Below are 23,977 nucleotides of genomic sequence, written 5' to 3'. Positions count from 1 at the left end.
CCAGACATTTCCTTGGGCTTCAGGGACTCTGTCAGTAAGATAGAAGCAGCCAACAGATTCCCCTTCCTGGCACTTTCCCAACCAAACAGTAATAACCAGACATAAGCTCTGTTATTCAAATCTTAGTATTACTACTTTTAGAAAACCATGAGCCAGCAATTATAGTCTCTCATCTTAACTCACTGCTATCCCAAGGCCCATTAGCATATTAGGGAATAAGGGAGTGGTTAGACTATAAACCAACCTGGATTCACATTGCATTGTAAAACTTACGTAGGCAGACAAGGCCATGTGGCTGACAGTGTAAATGGATATCCTAGATAGTCTGTGGAAGCTAAGACTGGCGTCTGCCTCAGTTAAATGGGCTGTGACTCGTGTTAGGAGTAATTAGATATTAACTAACACCCCATTTGCTCCTAGCAGATCTGTCAACCTTAGCGCTTGCAAATGAAAATGTACAAGAATTGGGACCATATGGACCAGGAGCCTTTTCACCTTCTCAGAAAACTCAGTGGCTGGGGCACCATTGAAAAGCTTGTTAACATGCTGTTTGGAGATAAGCACTTGAATTAATGAAGCCTGCTTTTCTTCAACTTGTAACTGGGGAAAGGAAACAAATAGCTGTAATTCAGTCTGCAGCCTGTAGTCATAAATTAGTTAAATGAGATCATGTGGTAAGAAGGGATTAAAAAGCAACTGTAGGGGCTTCAGAGTGATTTGAAAGGTAATGTTAGATGCTGGGGAACCTGGGTACCACTGGCCTCTGACACTCAACTGTGGGCCGGACCTTTGCCCTTGACCTTGATGGATAATCTCATCCATAAACAAAAGGTGTTCTATTCTGAATTCTGAGGAGAGAAAGTAGGCCTAATTTCAACTTTCTGTATGTGTGTGTCTGCACATCTGCGTGTGCGTATGTGCAGGTACTTGGGCTTAGACTCAGGGCTTCATTCTCTTCCCTTGGCTTATTCTGCTCAAGGTGGGCACTCTACCACTTGAGCCACTCCTCTACTTCCCAGCTTATTGATGGCTAGTTGGAGAAAAGAGTTTGATTTGTTTGCCCGGGCTGGCTTTGAACAGTGATCCTCAGATATGGGCCTCCTGAATAGGTAGGATTACAAGCATGTGCCATCAGCACCCAGCCCTAATCTCAGTTTTTAATACTAGGATCTGGGGCCTCAAGGTAGCTTTCCTAGTACCCAGCTCAGGGGATCCTGTTCAGTATCACTGTGGATGTGTCCCTGAGGAGCGTTAGCATTCCCAGATTTTACTGCATCGTCCATAATGAGGAGAGGAACTCCAATACTGCCACATGCCTGTTCCAGCTCTGCTGGCGGGGCTAGTCTACACACACCAGTTTCTATAGCTGTGTTCCGACCACTCCATACTTCAGCACCCCCTCCAGCCTAAGAGTCCCTTTGCTTCAATCTCTGACTTCTGTGAGCTCTTCACCATTACAATCCTCCTTCAGTACAGAATGCTTTTCACTTGTCTCACTTGAAATGCCAATTTTCTCCTTTCAATTCCATTTGTGTCCCACTAAGCTCTGGGAGCAGATTCCCCGCTGCTCTCGGTGGGATGGGAGCCCGGATGCCCGATGCCCGATGTTTGCGTGTCGCTGTTGGGGAGCTGGCTCTGTCTGCCTCTGTCCTCCAGCATGCCAGGTGCTTTACCTGATGTGTGTGAGGGATTTGGGGAGCCAGGCCCTCTCCTCTCTCACTCACCTCCATAATCAGCTTGTCATAGAGAAACCCCAGTATGTTTTCCCTAAATTATCTTTTCTATAATGCCACTGGCTTACAGACTACTGACCTGAGCTCACTAACATTGACCAAAATGCTGAACTTCTGTTTTCTTGAGAATTCAGAGTATTTCCTCAGCTGTTACTTGCAGAATAAAATATACTTTGAAATATTCTATCCTTTTTTTATGTCAGTTAATTTACAAGAATATATGCTTTTACATGGATAAACAAAATCAGGAAATCACTGTCATATCTAAAAAACAGATGACTATTATTGCTGACATGGGTGTATTCTAAAGCATTATCTATTTATTAGAACCATGTGGGTTTTATAAACTTTGTTTTGTTTTTGTTTTTTGGTGCCTATGTTGGGGCTTGAACTCAGGGCCACAGTGCTGTCCCTCAGCTTTTTTTTTGGTTTAAGGATGGTATTCTATCACTTGACTACAGCTCTGCTTCTGGTTTTTTGGTGATTAATTGGAGATGAGTCTCCTACTAGGGCTGTCTTGGAACTGTGATCCTCGGAACTCAGCCTGCTGAATAGCTAGCATTACAGTTGTAAGCCACCAGCGCCAAGCCTCATTAGCCATTTAGCAGCATACATGCTTCCACCTTGTTTTGCAACAGGGAACACTCACCATCCCCATAATCTTTCTCATCATCCCAAACTGATAATTTATTCTCAGGTAACACAAAGCTTTCTGTTTCCTTTCCCCAAGCCCCTGGCACTCACATTCCTCTTCCTGTCTGTCTGAGTTTGCGTACTCCAGATGCCTCACCTGAGTAGAGTCATTCAGTGTTCTTTCATGACTGGCTGCTTTCACTTGGCATAATGCCCTCAAGGCTCATCCCTACATTGTAGCATGGGACATGATTTCTAGTGATCAATCTCATTCCATTTCATGGCTTTTAAATACTATAGATAACCAAGTTTGCACAGGTGCATACTACTTACATGTGTTCATTATATATAAAATCAAAACTGCTATTTTATATGTTCCTATAAACACGTTACCCTCCATCCACCCATCTAAAGGACACCCACCCATTCATTGGACTGATTACTTTTGTCGGGTTAAAACAGACCAATAAAGCTCATAAATGGTCTGATGCAAGCGCTAGAAAATGGGCTCAAAATCAGCACAAAGTGATTGCCATGGAGGAAGGGCACAACCCCCTCCCCCATCTAGAATGTAACACTTGATGACAGAGGGCTGTGTAGAGCTGAATCAGTAATGGGCCACAGTACCACAAGAAAGAGTCAGAACTAGGGCAGGTACCTACAGACCCAAACTTGCTACAGGAAAGCAGGTATTTTCAATGGCAGATCTTTTAGCAAGAGTCTACATGTTGCCTAATGCTTTTCTCAACCTCTTTCTAGAAATCTCCATTGTATCTTTTGGGGAGCGAAGGTATGTACTCTTCCCAGCTCTCTGGTTTGGATGGTTTCTCCAGCTATGATGGCTCCCATTTCTGCTTTCAAGTAGAGCCCTACCCCATATTTGTATCCAGGAGTGAGTGCTGACAGTCTGAAGACCTGGTTGCAGGACCATAATAAGTTATTTCTCTGCCTCACTTCTCCTGGGAAAGAAGGAAGAGAAGTTGCAGGTAGTATTGACTGTATCTACCCAGGTCTGGGGTGACAAGGGCTAATATGCACCATTTTTCTGTGTATAAGGGAAGAATAGGTCCATAGCAAGCTAAAGCTAGTCTGTTTCCTTTCCACATTACCATGGGGAACTTGCATTGCAGGCCTGAGTAATCTCTGTGGGAGACACCACAGAAATGGAGATCTGGTGGTCCTGTCTCACAGAATGTGAGTACATCCTGAAAAGCCACCGTTATCTGCACTTCATAATTGTGATTTCACACTGCTGAATGTGGGAAGTAGACAGGAGTTTGTGGAATGTTCTACTTTGTGCTTGATTCACACCTACTTTGTAATTTTTTAAAAAATATTTTGCATGTAAACAAATACTGGAAAATGAGTTGCTTCTTCAGCAATGAACAGAATTGATCAATTGTCTCCAACCTATTATTGCAATGTTAGGATGCTCATAGTAGTAGTCAGGTCTCTGTTGAAAATGAGGACATATAAGACATATTCATGTGTGTTTTGTGTGTGTGTGTGTGTGTGAGAGAGAGAGAGAGAGAGAGAGAGAGAGAGTGAGTGAGGGAAAGAGAGAGCTTGAGAGATTGGTTCACATGACTTTGGAGGTCTAGAAGTCCTACAACTTATCTACAAGTTGGAAACCCAGGAAAGTGGATGATATGATTCAATCTGGGTCCAAAGGCTAGTCCCAGGGGAGCTAATGGTGCAAGTTCCCAGTCTGAGAGCAGAAGATGAAACGTGACATCTCAGGTCAAGCAAGAAGGGGCCTAGAAAATGGGATGAATTCCTTCTTACTCTGCCATTATTCATTCATGCCCTTAACAAACTAAATGGCGCCTGCCTACACAGGGAAGGGTCATTCCCTTTACTGGTGCCACAGTGGAAATGCTAATGCTACCTAGAAACCCTGTCAGAGACATCTGCAGAAACGATGTTTAAACTGGGTACTCTGTGGCCCAGTTACATTGACATAGAAAATTCACTTGTTGTTGGGTATAGATGGCACATACCTGTATTCTAAGCTATGTGGAACACAGATTTAGGAGGACTACAGTCTGAATCTGACAGGGATAAAAGTGTGAAATATCAAAAAAAAATAAAGCAAAAAGAGCTGAGAGTATGGCTTAAATGGTAAAGTACTTGCCTAGCAAATGCAAGCCCTTAGTTCAAGCCACAGTACAGCAAAAATAAATAAATAGATAGAAAGCTCTTGTGAGCAGAAAGATGACTGTCTTAAGTGTGGCGTGGCTGTGTGCTCTCCTGGAGCAGAGCTGAAGCAATCATGACTTAATCCAACCTTTCTATCACATCCTTGTAACTAAAGGATTAGAAATAGCTTTGTTACAGAGGGAGGCCAGGGAGGAATTAAAGGACTCACCAAATATGCTAGTACAACTGGAAAGGACCAGTTTTCCCTTTTCCATCAGTGTATTCATTTATTCACATATTCATGCATTTATATATTCATGCATTCATTTATTTGTTCCATAAAATGGAAACTTATGTGAGGACACATTCAGTCTTCTGGTAAGCTACCAGCCCAAGGAAACAGCACCCGCAGAGCAGGACAAAGTCAGAAAGCAGGAGGTGTGGGTAAATGAAAGGCACTGATGAGGAGCCCTGAGCATGGGAGGTGGAAGGAAAGTGCTCCATCCAGGAAGAGGGAGCACCAGAGCCCGGCCTGGAGGAGGGTGAGATTACAGACCCTTGGAAATGGGTCAAGAATATCAATTTTATCAGAGCTGAGAGAGAATCAGAGAGTGGTATTAGCTGGGACTGGAGGGTAATGAACAAAAGAGTAAACAAGTGGTTGTGAAGCTGGGTGTGGTGGTCCACAACTGCTATCCTCCCACTTGGAAGATGGAGGCAAGGCCAGAACTGGGCTTCGTAGTGAGTTCCAGGCTGGCCTGAACGATAAAGAAAACAGTAAGTATATGTTCTGTAGAAAAGGTCAAAAAGCCCACCACTCAAGGTGTCAACATTTCCACCTGACAGACATGTTCCTACTCATTTTAGCCTTTACAAAGCCAAGACCAAGAGTTTTTAATGACTTGGGAGTGGGGCATGCAATATAAAATGGTTTGGCCTACTTATTTGGAGAATACTTTGTTTTAAAACAGTGTTCAGTAGAATAATTACAATATGGGGGAGGCCAGTGGTTCTTCATCACTCTACATGCCATGAGGGACCACACAGAGACATATTAGAGCTTGTCTGGAGGCAGAAGGAGAGGTGGTCAACGTGGAGAAGAACCATTATGGAAGTTTCTACTGGAAGGAACAGGTAAGGCTGTCCTAGGGCAGAGAGGCTGTCCATGGGTGGGATCTAGTGGGAGATGTTTGGGTTGTGGGCCTTGTGAGTCATCCTCTGCATGTAACCTCTTGCTCCCATGGGGTCAGGTAGTTGTAGAGCTAGGCTTCCCCTTACCTTAGTGTCTTCTGCATGCCCTTCTTTCCACTATGAGTTGGTCCCTCCTCAGAAGCCAGCCACATGCTGGGGCCATGCACTGGGACTTCCCAACCTACAGAACTATGGACCAAAATGAGCTTTTTCCCTAATAAACTACCCAATCTGAGATATATTGGTATATTTGGTATATGGGATACCAAAGAAGAGGGTTGGGAAATGAAGAGGGTGCATACATAGAAGTAGGTTCCCATGGGGGTGTAGAAGAGATTTAGAAATTAATGTGGCAGCCAAGTGCCAGTAGCTCACATCTGATCATAGTTCCTCAGGAGGCTGAAATATAAAGAGGACTGAGGTTTGAGGGCATCCTAGGCAGAAAAGTTCTCTAGACTCCATCTCCGAAAAATAACCAGCAAAAAGCAGGACTGAAGGTGTGGCTCAAGTGGTAGAGTGCCAGCTAAGAAAGCCAAGCAAGTGTGGGTGAGGCCATGAATTCATCCCCCAGAACTTCTTAGAAAGAAAAAGGAAGAAAAAAAAAGAGGAAGGAGGGAAAGAAAAGAAAAAACAAAGGAAAATCAATGTGACATAGTTTTGTGAAGCACCTCTCCAGAGACTGGAGGAAGCAGCTAGCACTTATCAGGGCCTGGCTAGTTCCCTTCCCACAGCCACCTGGGCAGGTGTTAAGGGGCTAGCCTCTGGCTGCCTCCCAAGTCCCTGTATGGGTTGAAGTGCTTTTTATTAGCCTCGACTACCTACTTCCTGGAGGCCCACCATATCCTAGGGACAATCTGGAAGCCTTGGGGAGAAAAAGCTTCGAGTTTCATATAAGGTTTCTCCTGTCTTCTGTACACTCTTGAAAGCAAATGAAGCTTCCCACTTTTTGTTATGCATTCTTTAGTGTTTAGTCTTTGTCTTTTGTGGTAACCAGTGACCTCTCTCTTTGCCGTGCAAATAAAGCATTCAAAGGCTTCCTGATGCACCACAAAGTTCTGAAATGAGGAACTATGGCAGCTGCATTTCAATTAGGGAGGAAACAGGAAATATATTCCCCCAAGGACCCTGCATAAGAGGCAGCTTTCTTATAAAAAATGCTAAATGAGTTTGGTCATTTTTTTCCCCCTAAACAAGTGATTGGCAAAGGGACAGTAGATGCCAGAGGCGGCAGCAAAGGGTGTGGAGAGGGAACATGAAGACCCAGAACAAGTAATTTGTTTTTCTTAATGAATCTGAGCTGTGGGGGTTCCTTGGACATTTATCTGAACACCCCAGGAGAGGCTGAACTTGTATACCAGGAGCTCTAGGTCATATTCTGGCAGATCTAAGCTGTTCCTCCACATACATCTAAGTTCTTTCTCTTCCTATGAGATTAATGAGATTCTACAAATGTGTTTTGCAGCCCCCTATTGGTTTCCTCTTGGACACCTCTCCTATTCCCAAGATGCCTTGTATTGGCACCTCTAGGATGAAGAACACTAGGAGGCAAGGAAGAGGCATGCACCTGCTACACTTTGCATTCAACTTCCTTTCACGTGTATAGATTCTAGATGCTAACAACAATGATCACCAGATCCTTCCTTTGCTTAAGTGTTTCCGTTTCCATGGGCTGGTGTGTCCCCAGTCCAGTCCACCATAGGCAAACAACTAGTCTCCACCAATCAATAGCCGAACCTCTGAAGTTATTCTTTCCTTTAACATAATCAAATTTTTAGGATGTATTGCAATCAGTGTTGCTACAAATAGTATATCTATCTCTCTCTATTTTTTTTTTTACCTTGGCAAAGTTCATCCCTTTGTGGCTACACATTTTTCAGTCAGCTTACCTTTTTTTGTCTCCTCTTATTTGTGTCTAAAAAGTTGAATGTGGTGCCTTTAACTCCTTACTCCAGGATGTAAATGCATGCAACTTTTGCTTCTACACCTAGGATTGTATGTGTGTGTGCGTGTGTGTATGTGTGCCAGTCCTAAACTCTGGGCCTGGGCACTGTCCCTGAGCTTTTGTGCTCAAGGCTAGTCCTCTACCGATTGATCCACAGGTACAGTAAGTGTAACTTACTGCTTTCTTGATGCTTAATTGAAGATAAGAGTCTCATGGACTTTCCTGCCAGGGCTGGCTTCTAATCACACTCCTCAGATCTGAGTCTCTTGAGTAGCTAGGGTTACAGGCATGAGCCAATGGCACCTGGATTGTACCTCGGATTTTATCTATAGAGATTGAAGGATAAAAAGAGAGGCCAACTGACATGACAGAAGTACGCTTATTTTGCCAGGAAGAAAGGTTCATTTGCAAAATTTGTATTTAGGACTTCAGAATTCTGTGTGTTCTAGAATCCCTTTTTTCTTTTTTCCCCCCCTTTTGTGTGTGTGTGTGTGTGTGTGTGTGTGTGTGTGTGTGTGTGTGTGTACATGGGCCTGTGTACTGGTGTTGAGGTTAGAACTCAGGGTCTTTTGCTTTTATTTGGCTTTTTTTGTTGTTGTTGTTGGTCAGTTGTGAGTCTTGAACTCTGCATCTGGGCGCTGTCCCTGAGTTCTTCAGCTCAAGCAAGTGGTCTACCACTTGACCCACAGCACCACTTCCCATTTTCTGGTGGTTAATTGGAGATAAGAGTCTCATGGTCTTTCCTGCTTGGGCTGGCATTGAACCTCAATCCTCCGATCTTAGCCTCGTGAGCAGCGAGGATTACATGTGTGAGCCACAGGCACCTGGCTTCTTATTTGGATTTTTAACTCAAGGTTGGTGCTTTACAACTTGAGCCACAGCTCCACTCTGGCATTTTGGTGATTAATTGGAGAAGAGAGTCTTATAGGCTGTTCTGCCTGGGCTGGCTTTGAACCATGATCTTCATATTTCAGCCTCCTGAGTAGCTAGAATTATAGGTGTGAGCCCCTGCCACCTAGCTATATTGGATGTGAGAACAGATTTTTCTTTCTTTCATTTTCTTTTGTGCCAGTACTGAAGTTTGAATTCAGGACTTTGTGCTCTTGCTTTTTTTTTTTTTTTTTCCCACTCAAGGCTATGCTATTTCCACAGCTCTTGCTTTTTTTTTTTAAATTATGCAATTCATTCACAAACATTGCTGGGAATCTATTTTTTTCATCTTATTCCAGGGAAATCAAGTTGCAGTTGGGCATACAGTCATTCCATTTCCCAGCCTCCTTTGCAGCCCTATAGGCATGGTCATGCAACTATGTAGGACCAGTTTTGTATGAAATTGTCATTTGCACACGCTTCCCCATACTTGTGGGTTGTGTGTTGTGAGATGTATGTGTGAGACTCTCCTCCTCCACCCCCACCCCCACCCTGCCATGTTAATGGAGCATGGAAGTGGTTGTAGCTTGGACTGACCATAATCCTATAAAGACACTGCCATAGAGGATGATGGGAAACTAGACAGAATGAAGCTGGGTCCTGAACAGCCAGTTAACAGAGAGTCCATACAGCAGCCCTGGAGTTTTAATGTGTATCTATCTGCTTTGCTCATAGTCTCTGTAGTAGTATTGGCTGTCTTTGCTACTGCAGTTTGATCTGTTTAATCAATCAACAGCTCCCAATATCCTTCCTGATTTCCTGTATCTGCTGTGGACATGGAATGACTCTCAGAAGAGCAGATATGCACATAAGGCTGTTTTTACTAGGCACTCCTGCATACATCCAATTCCTTTCAGCTTTGAGAGCCAGCCCACAGTCCAGCAGAGTTTTGAATGAAGTGAAGGTGGGCAGGTGAGACCATTGGTCAGCCTTTTAATTTTTAAAGCCCAATCCATGCTCCTGACATCAGTGGGTATTACCTTTACTGAATTCTGAAACATTAATCTACACAAGGATGAGGAAAAGGTCTTTATATTGTGACATAATGAATCTATCTTTAATTCTTTTGTGTGTACCGGTCCTGGGGCTTGAAGTCAGAGCCTGGGTGCTACCCTTTAGTTTTTTCTGATCTGGCTTTTTGATGGTTAACTTGGAAATAAGAGTTTCACAGATTTTCCTTGCCAGGCTGGCTTTGAACTTTGAGTCTTAGATTTCAGTCTTCTGAGTAGCTAGGATTACAGGCATGAGCCACCTGTGCCTGGCTTTGTGGTTAAACTTCAGCATTTCCATTAACCTATAGGGCCTAAACGTCTTGAAGGCATTTTGACATAGGAGCCAAATTGTTGGTATCTCCAAAATTCAACTTCAGATCTAATGGGATGATGCTAAAGGGGAGGAACCTTTGGGAAATGATTAGGATATGAAGGGGTCCACCTTTGTGGATGGGATGAACATACTTATCTAAGATGCTTGAAACAGTCATGGTGGTGCATCATTTGTGATCACAGCACTCAAGAGACTGTTGGGAGTTTAAGGTAGGTAGGCAACATATTAAGATCCTATTAATAAAGTTGTTCTGGGCATTGGTGGCTCTTTCCCATAATGTTAGCTACTAAAAGAGTTGAGATCAGAGGATCACAGTTCAAATCTTGCTCAGGTAGAAAAGTCTTTGAGCCTTCATCTCCAACATAATTATCAAAATCTGGGCTAGAAGCATGGCCCAGGTGGTAGAGAATCAGCGGTAGGCAAATAAGCTGAGTGAGAACGAAGCCCTGAGTTCAAGCCATGGTACCTTTCTCTCTCTCTCTCTCCCTCTCTCCCTCTCTCTCTCTCTCTCTCTCTCTCTCTCTCTCTCTCTCTCTCTCTCACACACACACACACACACACACACACACACACAAATGTGATGTGGGGGAGCTCTCTTGAGGACATAGTGACAAGCTGATGTAGGAAGCAGAGACCTACCCAACAGATACCAACCTTCATCTTGGACTTCCCAGCTTCAAAGCTATAAAACATACATTTCTATTGTTATAAATTACCCAGGCAAAGTGTGCTTATGGTAGCCTGACTGGCTGGTGAATTTTGGCAAGAACATGGTCTTATACACCAAAACAGTAATTATACTTTATTTAAAATATATACAAAATTATTACTTTGAAACATATATGTTATTGTCCAACATATAGCACAGAACGTGAATGGATATGAATTTTGGTACCTTCATTCATTTAGTTTTGTGATTTCTTTTTTGCTCAAAGCTCCTGAAGAAAAACCATTTCAGATAACTGCAGGAGGGGAGATGCCACGGGTGTGGTCCTCTTAGTGGTCTGATTGTATTCTTATGCACTGCTGAGCCTTGTCCTATGGCCTTGCTAGGGGCCCAGGATGATGGGTAGCCTTCATCATCCACATACTCATTGTCTGTTCCCAACCCATTCCACTCCATGGTGGGTGAGAATAAGTGTCAGTTATTTTGTTGAAAGACCCTCTGTGGGACTGTGATTAATGTAAACTATATTCTCTTCACTTCCCCCTTTTTCATGCCTTCATTACATCTCTGTCCCACAGGAATGGAGAGCTAGAATGGAGTCCTGGCCTTAGAATACAACGTGGAAATAAAGAAGAAATGAAGCAAAAATGGAGTTTCTGTGCTCTTAGACTGGTCATCACTATCCTGAGATTGCTTTGGGGCACATCCCAGTCCTCAATTAATGTCCTCACACAGGGAGGGCCTTACTTCTCACAGGCACTTAATAAATGCTCACTGCGTGGCAGAGTAAATGAATGCTGGGGATCTGGTAGCAGGTAGAAAAGAACTATTTTAGAATGAGAGAGACTGAGGTCATCTAGATTGCTTTCTCACTTGGCAAATGGGAAAACTGAGACCCATGGGAGGAGGCAACGCAAGCAAAGTCACTGACTAGACCTTGGGAGGATCAAACCTAGAATCAGATTAACTTAATTTCCTCAGATTCGACTCAGTAAAGAGAGCTCAGTGGAGCCAGTGCTGTGCTCTGGACTCTCAGAAGTCTCCTCCCACATCAGAAGTCCCTGATGGTGCTGTGTGACTGAGTATAAGAAACAAACAAAAAGATACTCTCTCAATAGCTTTTCCCCGGGGTCCAATTCAGGGAAGGAGGCTCTGATGATGGCAGTGGATGTGAACAAAGGAAGAGGGTAGTGAGGGTGAGGACGCAACTTGGGAGGAAGGGCAGTGATGGAGGACGCCATTTTGGAGAGGGGACTTTTGCTTCTGCAACAACTGTAGTACCAAAGTGGGTTTAGTGCCTTACAAAGGCTCTGGAGTGCCGAGGTATCCATAGGAACAAAGCCCAGTTGACTGGCAGCATCTGATTCAGAAAGCAAACGACAACAAATACTTGCTCAAGGGATGAGGTGTTTGTTTTAGCACACCAGAAAAGATAACTGAAGAGAGGCTGGAAGGCTGGTGGAGCGAGAGGGTGGGGCAGATGGTCAGGCTAGCCAGGGAGGTGCTCAGGTGGGCTTCTCATTACAGCTGCCCTATACATCCTCTGAGCTTGGTGTTACTGAGACCTTTTATTTGTCACACTAAGGAGTTCAAAAGTACAGGGATCACTCTATTTCTCAGTGTGATTTTGGTTTCTTTTATTTATATGTATGTGTGTGTGTGTGTGTGTGTGTGTGTGTGTGTGTAGGTTCTACAGCTTGAACTTAGTCTAGAGCTCTTGCTCTGCTTTTCCTTCCTTCCTTCCTTCCTTCCTTCCTTCCTTCCTTCCTTCCTTCCTTCCTTCTTTCCTTCCTCCTTTCTGTCTGTCTTTTTCTATACTGGCACTGGGGCCTGGACTCTGTCTCTTAGCATACTCCCTGCAGGCTGGCACTCTACCATTTGAACCACACCTGTATTTTCAGCTTTTTGATAAGAGGTTCATGGACTTTCTTGCCTGGGCTACCTTGGAATCATGATCATCAGATCTCAGCCTCCTGAGTAGCTAGGATTACAGGTGTGAGTCACTGATGCCTGGCTTTCTTTATTTGTCTTTCTTGCTCACTGCTCGTACTCTATTATTTGAGCTGTGTCTCCAGTCCGTCATTTTACTGATTATTTTGGAGATGGAGTCTCATAGGCTTTTCTCACCAGGCTGGCTTCAAGCCATGATCCTCTAGGTGTCAGCCTCCTGAGTAGCTAGGGTTACAGGTGTGAGTCAGCTGCAGGTGGCCTCTTTAGAAAGGATAATTAGCAGAGTTGTCAATCACTATTTGATATCAGATCTCATAAACATAACAGCTTCCAAGAACTCTGGTGCCAAACAGAGTTATTAGTGACCATGAGATGACACCTACTTACGCTTTGAATCCGCCACCAAAGAGCTACTCTTGAGCAGGTGAGGCCCTTAGATGACAAAGCTGGGTTGTTTTAAAATATGCCCAGTTTTTGCCTTGCCCTTCACTCCTCCTTTCCTCCTCTTCCTTTATCTTCTGTCCAACTTCTGCACTCCCTACCTCCCCCTTAACTAGTCTAACCACCCACACATGCTTCTGCCATGAGGAGCAAAACTTCACCTTGTGAAAATGTGAACTTTGGATATCCCAGCTCATCTGGTAACGAATGAATACCTTTGTGCTTCGAGAATCACCACACACACACACAGACACACACACACACACACACACACACACACACACACACACACACACACACACAAAGACACAGAAGAGAGACAACAATTAAAGTGCAGGAACTCCCAGCTTGGATCTGGAACCCACCAGGTGGCTGGCTGGCTCTACCCTGCTCCGCTACACGGCAGACTGGTTTTCATTGCACACATAAACTGTGCTTGGCTGGATTCTCCTTTGGATCCGCTCAGGCACTTTGGGAAGGATTTGGAAGGTTTGGGGCAGCAACTCCAGGCAGGCCTCGCGGAATTTCTTGATCCTCCAGCAGTAAACGATGGGGTTGAAGACCGACTTGAGGTAACTGAGCCACAGGACGCACGTGCTGGTGGTGTAGAAGGAGGAGCTGTAGTAAAACCTCCGGCTGAACACAGACAGGAGGCTGTAGATGGAGTGTGGCAGCCAGCAGAGCGAGAAGCCCACGAAGAGGATGAGGATGGTGGTGAAGGCCTTGGTTTTGAAGCTCAAGTCCACACTGACCTGTTGCCGGCGCGGGTGCAGCCGTCTCAGGCCGGCCCTGGTGAGCTGCCTTAGGTCCAGGCTGTCGGACTGGTTGTGCACACGGACCGCGTTCTTGCGCACGGTGTTGAGAATGCACATGTAGGAACACAGCATGACCCCGAAGGGCACGAAGAACACGGCCACCACCAGCGTCACCACGTAGGCGCGGTCGGCTGGAAACTCGGTGTAACCCAGGACGCACTGCGGCGCGCGCGCGGGCACCTCCACAAACGTCCAGCCTGTGAGCGAGGGCACCGAGATGCAGAAGGACAGCACCCAGGACACCGCGATGATCACCTTGGCCCTGCGGGGGTTCAGCTTGTCCTGGCGCTGGACGATGATGAGAAAGCGGTCCACGCTGATGATGAGCAGGATGGCCACGCCCTCCAGGACGAAAAACCAATAGAGCGTGGCGGACAGGCGGCAAAAGTGATCCCCAAAGTGCCAGCGGACAGTGATAAGAGTGATGGCGGTAAAAGGCATGCAGCATAAGGACAACATGATATCTGAGAAGGCCAGGGTGGCCAACAGCAGGTTGATGGCAGAGCGCATGGCGGGTCTCTGGTACACGATGATACAGACAACCGTGTTGCCAAGAAATCCAACCACCATCATCATCATCATCATTATTGCCAACGAGATCCTGAGCGGGGTGGACAGCGGGGTGGGCTGGGAGTCCGAAGCGTTGCTCACGTTCAGCAGCAGATATTCGTAAGTCTTGGTGGGTGTGCTGTTACAGGCCATCATGGAGAGAAACTTGGACCGGGGACAGAAATGGCTGCATTGGGTGTCCCTCAGCGCTTGGGTGGCTTTCGTGTTCTGTCTGCCAGGTACATCTCTTCTTTGATGTCCGAGGATCTCTAAGGCCTTGGAGTTGATGGAAGAAGCCTTTCTTTCTTCCTTCCTTCCTTCCTTGCTGTCTTGCTGTCTTCCTTCCCTTTTTTTCTTTTTTCCCCCTTCCTTTCTTCTTTCCTTTCTTATTTCTTTTTTTATGCCAGTGCTGGTGTTTGAACTCAAGGCCCCACACTCTTCCTTAGCTTTTCATTTGTTCAAGGCTAGCTCTCTACTACATGAGCTATACCTCCACTTTTAGTTTTTTGCTGGTTAATTAGAGATAAGAGTCTCATGGGCTTTTCTGCCCAGGTTAACTTCACACTGTGATTCTCAGATCTCAGCCTCCTGAATAGCTAGGGTTACAGGCACCAGTTGCCAGTGTCCATAGGGAGAAGTCTTTCTTTGGAAGCACTAGCTGGGATATTGGATTCATGAGTCATATCCTGATCATCTCTGTGGCAGCCTATGACGTTCTCAGCTTCTTACACAGACACTGTCTGTAGCCTAGAGTGAGCTAGAGTACAAGAGAGAAGGGAGTTAGATTTTGTAAGACTCAACGAATTCAGCCCACATTTCAATTTGACAGGTACAAACAGACATTCCTTGATGGGTTCCACATCTCCATATTTAGCCAATCAGAATAGGAAACATTTGGAAGAAAACATCTCCTCTTAACTCAGCAGGTGTAGGTTATATATATATTTTTCTTATTGTCATTCTCTAAACCCAGCAACAATTATTTACATTTTCTCTGAGGGACTTGAGCTTCAGGGGTTTGGGCCTCTACAAGGTTCTGGGAACCAATCTATGGTAAATACTGAAGTATAGTAGAGTAGAAACAATGACTCATTTATCTGTCATTATTTAGGAGTTTGGTCACAAACATTGAATCTTGTCAAGTAGCCTTGGAATCTTAATCTTTTAGAAGATTAAGGAAGTAAGTTAGTTTATAATTAGCATTTATGCAGTGACTTGATTTCTTTTTTTTTATTGTGAAAATACCTATAGAGGAGTTATAATTACATGGGCAAGATAATGAGTACATTTCTTATCAAGCATTGTTGCCTCCTCCTTTGTTTACCCTTCCCATCCCTTCCCATCTCCCCCCACACCCCTAAACTGCCTGACAAACAGGGCCTTGGACAGGGCAATTTCCTATAGAATGAAGCTCAGGCAGGGCGGGGCTTTTGCTTATTTGATTCTCTATTCTGTCTCCAACACTTATGACAGTGCCTGATAGATAGGACTTACCCAGTAGATCTTGTTGAGTAGATGAATGTCAGTTGATACTGCTTCTAATTAGCTTAATAAAACTGTTTTTTGGGGGTTGACTGGTATGAAAAAGTTTTACATATTTACATCTCACTGGTCACAGGTGATAGTATGTACCTTAACTGTCAAGGCCATAAACATACCCATCACCTTCCAAAATATGCATTTCACCTTAAGATTTGTGTGTGCATGTGTGGTAAGAACACTTAAGCTCTACCCTCTCAGGAAATTTTCATCATGTATTTGTGTGTTTTAATTTTTAAAAATTTAAGCATATTTATTTAATCTCTATTTCTAGATAAGTGTAACTTCACATGAAAAATGTTAGCTCCTGTGTCCAGTTTCTCCTAGTGGTAATTTTTTTGGGAAACTGTAGTGCAGCTCAAATAGTGTTCTTGGAAACACAACAAGGGAGATATCTTTCTCAAAGACGTGGCCATAATGGTGTTCAGTAAGCTCTAGTCTGTAGTAAGATTGCCAGAGCGTGGCGAAATGTAATCTGCCTCATCTATCCATCCTGGCCTGGACATTCTCTGGCTCATTGATTAATCTCTGCAGTAGGACTCGCTCATCCAGAACACACAGACACCAATCAGGCCTGCATATCAAGCAGCTGTGGGAATCACAGCAATGTTATTATGCTTGAATGGTAGAGGCTTCTCAGAAAATGGCACTGTTATCATCTGAGGCCTGAGGTAAACCAATTAGAGTAGTACAATGGATCCTGCCTGATGCATGTGATGTAAACATGCACACATACACATTTGCATGGCACTACATCTGCCTGCAGGTGAAGTAAGAATGTTTGAAGTCTTTTTCTCTCCCACCTCTCTATTATAACTGGTCATGCCGGGCAGCCAGGAAGGCTAATCCAACACCCTGACCAGTGCTGCCCCAGAACCCTCAGTCACTCAGCCAGAAACCTTAGCTAGGAAGGAGCACACAATTGCAGCAGGTGGTAAGGGGTGTGTAGAAAGAAGCTCCAGGTACATCCAAAGGCAACAAAGATGTGTTGGGTATTCCTCTTGCACCTCCAGGTCTCTTGTCCTCTCCCTACTAGGCCCTTGCCTGGGAGGCTGGGCCCCCATCATATGAGAGAGGGGGCAGGGAAGAGAATGCAGAAATCTATGTCAAATTCTATCAAGTTTTCAAACAATCACAATTATATTTCCACAAGTACATTCATGGTATTTAGTCCTGCCTTCATTTTCATTGGAATGTTTGGATTTCTTTTTCGCTCTCTCTTTTTTTTTTTTTGTCGGTCGTGGGGCTTGAACTCTGGGCCTGGGCGCTGTCCCTCAGCTCTTCAGCTCAAGGCGAGCGCTCTACCACTTGAGCTACAGCGCCACTTCCGGTTTTCTGGTGGTTTATTGGAGATAGAAGTCTCACGGTCTCTCCTGCCCAGGCTGGCTTTGAACCGCGATCCTCAGATCTCAGCCTCCTGAGTAGCTAGGATTACAGGCGTGAGCCACCAGCGCCCGGCTCTCTCTCTCTCTCTTTTTTTTTTTTATCTTCATCTTTACCATCACCCCTCAGAGGTGACCTCTTGGCCTATTTTCTGACTGATTAGCTTGCCTCTTATTTCTTTTCTTTCCTTTTTTTTCTGTGCTGGTACTTGGGCTTGAACTTAGGGCCTACACAGCATCCCTTAGCTTTTCCACACACCACTTGCTTGAGCCACAGTTCCACTTCAACTTTTCAGTGTTTAATTGGAGATAAGAGTCTCAAGACTTTCCTAGCTAGGCTGGCTTTGGATCACAATCCTCAGATCTCAGCCTCCCAAGTAGCTAGGACTGCATCTCATTTCTTCATTTACTTACTTTAGACAATATCTATTGGCCTCACGACAGAAAAGATGATAGGCTAGCATGCTCTATTCTACCTCACTAGTCTGCTCTTAACAGTCTTTTTGAAAAAAAATTGAGCACCATTGCAATTTTAACAATATATTTAAGTGTCTACAAGGTATTTATTCAAGACTGGAGGGTACCTCATGCGCTATGAGGTAGACAATCAGTACCTTTTCTCTTTACCCACTTTGCTCTCACCCTTTTGCATCTATTCTGACATCAGCTGTGCTCTTACTTTTGCCTAGTGAAGATCATTATTTACCCCCAGATGTCAGTGGCTCACACAGGTAATCCTGGCTGCTCAGGCTGAAATTCAAAGGATCTTGGCTTGAAGCTAGCCTAGGCAGCAAAGTCCTCAATATTCCCTCTCCAATTAACACCTGTTTGTTTGCTTAGGGAAGGAGAGATAAATATCAGTAACCTGGACTTCATGGAGGATGATTCTCTCAAACCTGTTTGAGTTTATGATTTTTCCAATGTAGATGTTAAATATTTCACAGAAGAATGGTACTAACCTCATCCTTCAGTCATCTCTGAGAAATGCTAAGCACCTAGTAGGGTCAGTAAGTCCAGTCCTCAATCCCAATAGCTCCTATAAACTGATGGTTTCATTACTGAATGTCTTGGAGCCTGTGATCATTTGTAAAGTGGAGGAGGATTATTAAGAAATGTTCCTGGAAGATGGGCTGAAGGATGCACATAGGAATATCCACACAGGCTAGCTGCTAACTTATCTTCAGCTCAAGGGTGCAGGCTTCATTTAGCTTGGCAACAGGTCCTTCAAGCAGGAGTTGCTTTCGAGTTGTTAGTCATTTGACATTTACTATGTTTGAAAATTATGGAAGAGTAAAATAAAATTTAAACATTACAAACATCACGCTAATCAACCACTTGACTAAATTTTCTTATATTCACCCGATTATTTTCCCTTTGATAGGTATATAATGATTTCAATAAAAAGCATGATAGTTGAAAATGCAAGGTGACTAGAATGACCATTGAATCGGGAGAGAGAGGCGAGTGTCAGCTTGGGCTCAATGATGTTACCTGGGTAATATCCATTGGTCCTGGTGAGCAGTAGCACAGGCAGAAATCACTTAGGAATGCTGTGGGCAAGGGCTCAAGATGAGCTGAATAGCACACCTGACTAACCAGAGACTTCTACCCTAGGAAACAGTTCCAGAACCACAGCACCCAGGGGACACAGATTATTTTCTCATTGCTTTGCCTTCAGCTATATTAAAGTAGTCATGTGTCTCTTAACAATGAGAAATGAATGAATCCTGGCCGTGCTGTCTTGTGAGCATCATCATGTAGTATACTTGTACAAAGATGGCTAGGATGTCACTAGATGATACACTTATGAGACTACCATCATATATATGGTCCATTGTTATGTGAAATATCTCTATATGGCTTGTGACTGTGTATGAGTTAGATAAAAAGGACCACCAAGAGGACATATTTGAGCTCATGGTTTTCTTCTTTGGAAGTCCTATCTGCTTTCTACTTGATAACCTCATTTTTTTCCTCTGTGCTTACAGGAAACTTCTCTTTGGTTAAGGTCTTTAAGGTCAAATTACAGTATGCTCACCTTATTCATGCATTTATAACATATGGTTTTGACCAGGCATAGTCAAAAAGTAAAATCACATGTTGTTGTTATTATTATTATTATTAGTAGTAGTATTGATGATCAATCCTGGACTTAAACTCATGGCCTGGGTCTTGTCCCTGAGGTTTTTTTGTTCAAGGTTAGTGCACTACCATTTGAGCCACAGCTCCACTTGCAGCATTCTTTGTAATTTATTGGGGATAAAAGTCTCATGGACTTTCCTACCCAGGCTGGCTTTGAACTGCAATCCTCAAATCTCAGCCTCCTGAGTAGCTAGGGTTATTGGTATGAACCACCAGCACCTAGCTTCAGTTTTTAAAAAAATGAAAAAAAAAAATCAAAGCCCCAAATTTAAAATTCCTGTGTCATACATTTTGCAGCTCAGCAAAATGACAGAGAGGAGCAGTCAATCCCATGTTATCAGCAGATGGAATAAGTTGCTTGACCTGCCGAATGTTTCTTTGTTCTTAATGTTGTGAAAATCTGCCTTCCCAAAAGTAAATGGTAGCCAGGAGCCTGCAGCTCATGGTTGTAATCCTAACTCCTCAGAAGACTGAGATCTGAGGATCCCAATTTGAATGAAGGTAGTTCAGACAAGAAAGTCCATGAGACTATATCTCCAATCAACCACCAAAATGCCGGAAGTGGAGCTGTGGTTCAACTGGTATAATGCTTGTCTTGAGTAAAAATGCTCAGGCAGGAGCCAAGCGCTCGTAGCTCACACCTGTAATCCTAGCTATTCAGGAGGCTGAGATATCTGAGGGTCGTGGTTCAAAGCCAGCCTAGGCAGGAAAGTCCGTGAGACTCTTATCTCCAATTAACCACCAGAAAATTGGAAGTGGCACTATGGCTTAAGTGGTACAGTGGTTGTCTTGAGCTGAAGAACTCAGAGACAGTATCTAGGCCCAGAGTTCAAGCCCCATGACTGACAAAAAAAAAAAGCTCAGGCACAACACCTCAGGAAACACAAAACAGACAGGCAGGCAGACAGATGGACAGATACACACACACACACACACACACACACACACACACACACAGAAGCAAATGTGCCCTCAAACAAAGGTAAAAGTGAGTATGTTTAACTGAAGTGATAAAGTGAAAATTTTTGATTTGGTAAAAAGCAGCATATCTTCAGTAAAAGTTGGGTGGTGGTATGAGTAAAATGGGTCAAGCCTTTACATGACAGCATTGAACTCCTAAGCATACACAGTTTGTCCTTAAAGGCAGTCATCATAGAATGACATATCACATATCTTCCCATACCAGGGGTGTGGTATATATCAAATTGAAAGGGGAACAGGCAATGTAAAAAGCCAGGAGGTCTTAGAGCAGACCAGCTAGGACAGAGGCTCTGCTCTGCAAGTGTCAATATTTAAGTGATGCTACCAGGACATCTAGGCCCAGCCAATCTTCCGTTTTCCAGGTCTAGAAACTGACTTGGCTGCACAAGTCCAGAATGGCTTCATCTTTTAGTGAAATTATCCAAACTCATCAGACTGAGTTGTAAAATCAGCAATCTGATTTCTGATTCAGAAATATCCTTCATGTAGACCAAAGTATCATAGAGTACTTTTGCATCTAACTTTTCTGATCTAGGAAATTGAGGTGATTATATCTGCCCTCGAATGACAAAATATCACAGGAAGCCAGAGGCTAGGGTCTCATACCCATCATCTTAGCTACTCTGGAGGCTGAGATCTGAGAACTGAGGTTCAAATCCAGCCTAGGTGGAAAACGTTGTGAGTCTCTCATTGCCAATTCACTGGCAAAAGTAGTAGAGCACCAACCTTGAGTAAAAGTCCAAGGGAGGGCACAAGGCCCAGAGTTCAAACCCCAATACCAGCATACTGCCTCCCCTTAGAATCATACGTAATCACAGGTAATGCCAGTAAAAAGAAGGGCATTAATAAATTAAGTTCATACATTTCATTGAGGGGTTCTGTCTCTTTCACCATAAATCCAGTGAGGATGAGAACTCTGATACACATAGAAGAATCCTCATGGATTAGGCTACATTGAATGTTAACACACTGGTGCGTGTATTCACTAGTGCCAGTGAATCCTCCTTCTGTTTTCCTGTCTAAGCTGTAAAATTGGATGTTTTTCCACAATGATCATTACAAAGACTAATTACATGCTTAAACAAAGGAACAAATAATGCAAAATATTTTGCTTTTTTAATGTGTTATCTTTTTTTTTTTTTTGGTCAGTCATAGGGTCTGAACTCTGGGCCTAGGTGCTGTCCCTCAGCTCTTCAGCCCAAGACTAGCGCTCTACCACTTGAGCCACAGTGCCAGTTCCAGCTTTTTCTGCTTATGTGGTGCTGAGGAATCTAATCTAGGGCCTCATACATGCAAGGCAAGCACTCTATCACCGAGCCACCTTCCCAACCCCTAATATGTGTTATCTTGAGGGTAAATCTGATCAGAGATGTTTTGGCATCTGGTAGCAACCTGTTTTAAGTGATTTAATTTAGTGTTTCAGTCACTGTTCTGTTGTTGATCTGGATCAACAGTGCTTTTATCACAAGGGACACTGAAGAGCAAAATAAAGGTGACCATTAAAGAAGATAGGTTCCTCGGCCGCTCTCTGAGTCACTATACTCAGCACTGTGGGGTTTCAGTTATAGAAAAGGGAGCCACAGTAGGAATCAGCCAGGATAGGAGGTGAAGTATCTCAAGTTTAAGAAGATAAATGGCTCACACCTGTAATCCTAGCTACTCAGAAGGCTGAGCTCTGAGAACCAGCCCAGGCAGGAAAGTCTTTGAGACTCTTCTCTCCAATTAACTATCCCAAAACCAGAAATGGAGCTGTGGCTCAAGTGGCTTTGAGTGAAAAAGCTAGGCAGGCCCTCACACACCCAGTCTACATTTATTTTTTATTTTATCAGAACATCTGATCTCCTCTGGTAGTTTGATTCAATAAGGAAGGAAGCAGAGAAAGAAAAGAAAGCCACAGGATGGGGATTGAATAGAAAAATGGGGTACATTTTAGATGAGCAGATTCCTGCTAGATCAGTACCATGAGTGAGGTCCCAGGGGCTGCAACTCAAGCCCCAACTCAGGTGATTCTTGCTATATTTTGAATTTTAAATGGCCCCCACAGGCCCATGCATTAAGTAATCAGAAGGCATCTCAAGGTCAGTGATGCATGACTGTATCTGAGTATCAGAGGGCAAGGAGGAGGAAAGCAGGCTCAGGAAGAGGAGAGCAGCTCAGGATGATAATTTGAATGGAGCTGATGATGGTATTAGCCACACTCTGCCAAGAACGTCATGTGGGCTAGATATTCACATAATTGGTTGTGTGATTTAACTTGCACAGCAACCTAGAGGTAAAGGTTATTTGTATTTAGAGATGGCGTAACTTGTCTGTCTAGAGTAAGGGGTGGCTGAAGGTCTTTGAAGGTCCTGAGAAACTATATGAGGAGGAAGGAGGAAAGGTCCCACTTCAAAGACCCCATCAGACCAATGGCAGTTACTGCTTTAAAACTGACTCCCATCATGTATGTCGGTCCTCTAAGCATCTGAAACAATTTGTTCATAATTGAAATAATTTTTTTTGTTATGTCAAGAGTTGGCATAGAAATTCCACCCTAGAATTCCATCCTAGGGAAGTAATTATTAATACAAAGATTTCAATACAAGCAAGCTTCTGCTTGAGGAAAGGCAAAGCCATTCAAACAGCCAGCCATTCAGGGGCAGAAGAGATGCTCTTGGTACCTGAAGTCACAGTATTGAGTTAAAACATTTTTGTTTTTTTGGTCGGTTGTGGGGCTTGAACTCTGTGCCTGAAGGCTGTCCCTGAGCTCTTCAGCTCAAGGCTAGTGTTCTACCACTTGAGCCACAGTGTCACTTCCAGTTTTCTGGAGGTTGATTGGAGATAAGAGTCTCATGGACTTTCCTGCCTGGGTTGGCTTTGAACTGCGATCCTGAGATCTCAGCCTCCTGAACAGCTAGGATTACAGGCGTGAGCCACCAGTGCCCAGCTCTTGGGCTAAATCTTGACTCTGCATTGGTAAGCCTCTTGGAACCTGGGCACATTCTTTAGCTTCCATTTCCTCCTTTGAAAATGGGCATCATGAGATTTCCATCTGCGGTGGTGGTGATGGTGGTGGTTGTAGACATGGAGGGAGCACATGCCTAGGCAGGAGGGAGGTCTTTAGATCTTTGGGGATGACTTTGAAGTGGATTAAGGGCCCTGGTCTCTTCTTCCTCTCCCTTTCTTACAATCTATGACAGGAGTACTTTGGTCCGCTATATACTGCTGCCATGGTGTGTTACCTCATCAGACTTAAAAACAACAATGCCAACAAACACTTGGAACCCCAGTAAACCTTTCATTTTTTAGGATGATTATTTTGAGTATTTGATATAATGATGGAAAGCTACTAATACAATTCCAAGATAGAGCCTGCAATAGGGTGAGCTGTACAGTCAGTTTCCTTCTGCTTCTTCTGTGTAGCCATACCATGTCCTGAGATGAAATAGTATTAGGCATAAATAGCCACCCACTACCCCTTCTATCTCTTAGTACTTAACACCAATGGGCCTGAAGGCAGGGTCTTGCTGCTTTTGTTCATGACTGTTGCTATAGGACCCGTAAGTGTCTCTGAAAATCAGTAGTCACTCAGTAATTACCAATAGATGCATTTTTTTACTCATCCATTACTCTGATAA

General features: G+C 43.9%; 1 protein-coding gene across 1 annotated transcript; it reads right to left on the bottom strand.

Annotated features, from left to right (window-relative positions):
- Nucleotides 1–13,347: 13,347 nt before the first annotated feature.
- Nucleotides 13,348–14,469, bottom strand: Gpr45 (G protein-coupled receptor 45). The gene has a single exon (XM_042695617.1). The coding sequence runs from the start codon at nt 14,467–14,469 to the stop codon at nt 13,348–13,350; it is 1,122 nt and encodes a 373-aa protein (XP_042551551.1).
- Between the last annotated feature and the right edge of the window lie 9,508 nt (nt 14,470–23,977).

The sequence above is a fragment of the Dipodomys spectabilis genome, unplaced genomic scaffold, assembly GCF_019054845.1.
Source record: "Dipodomys spectabilis isolate Male_0828 unplaced genomic scaffold, ASM1905484v1 ptg000187l, whole genome shotgun sequence".
Taxonomy (NCBI): Eukaryota; Metazoa; Chordata; class Mammalia; order Rodentia; family Heteromyidae; genus Dipodomys; species Dipodomys spectabilis.
The sequence above is the reverse complement of the archived record's forward strand: the minus strand, read 5'-3'. Positions and strand labels throughout refer to the sequence as shown.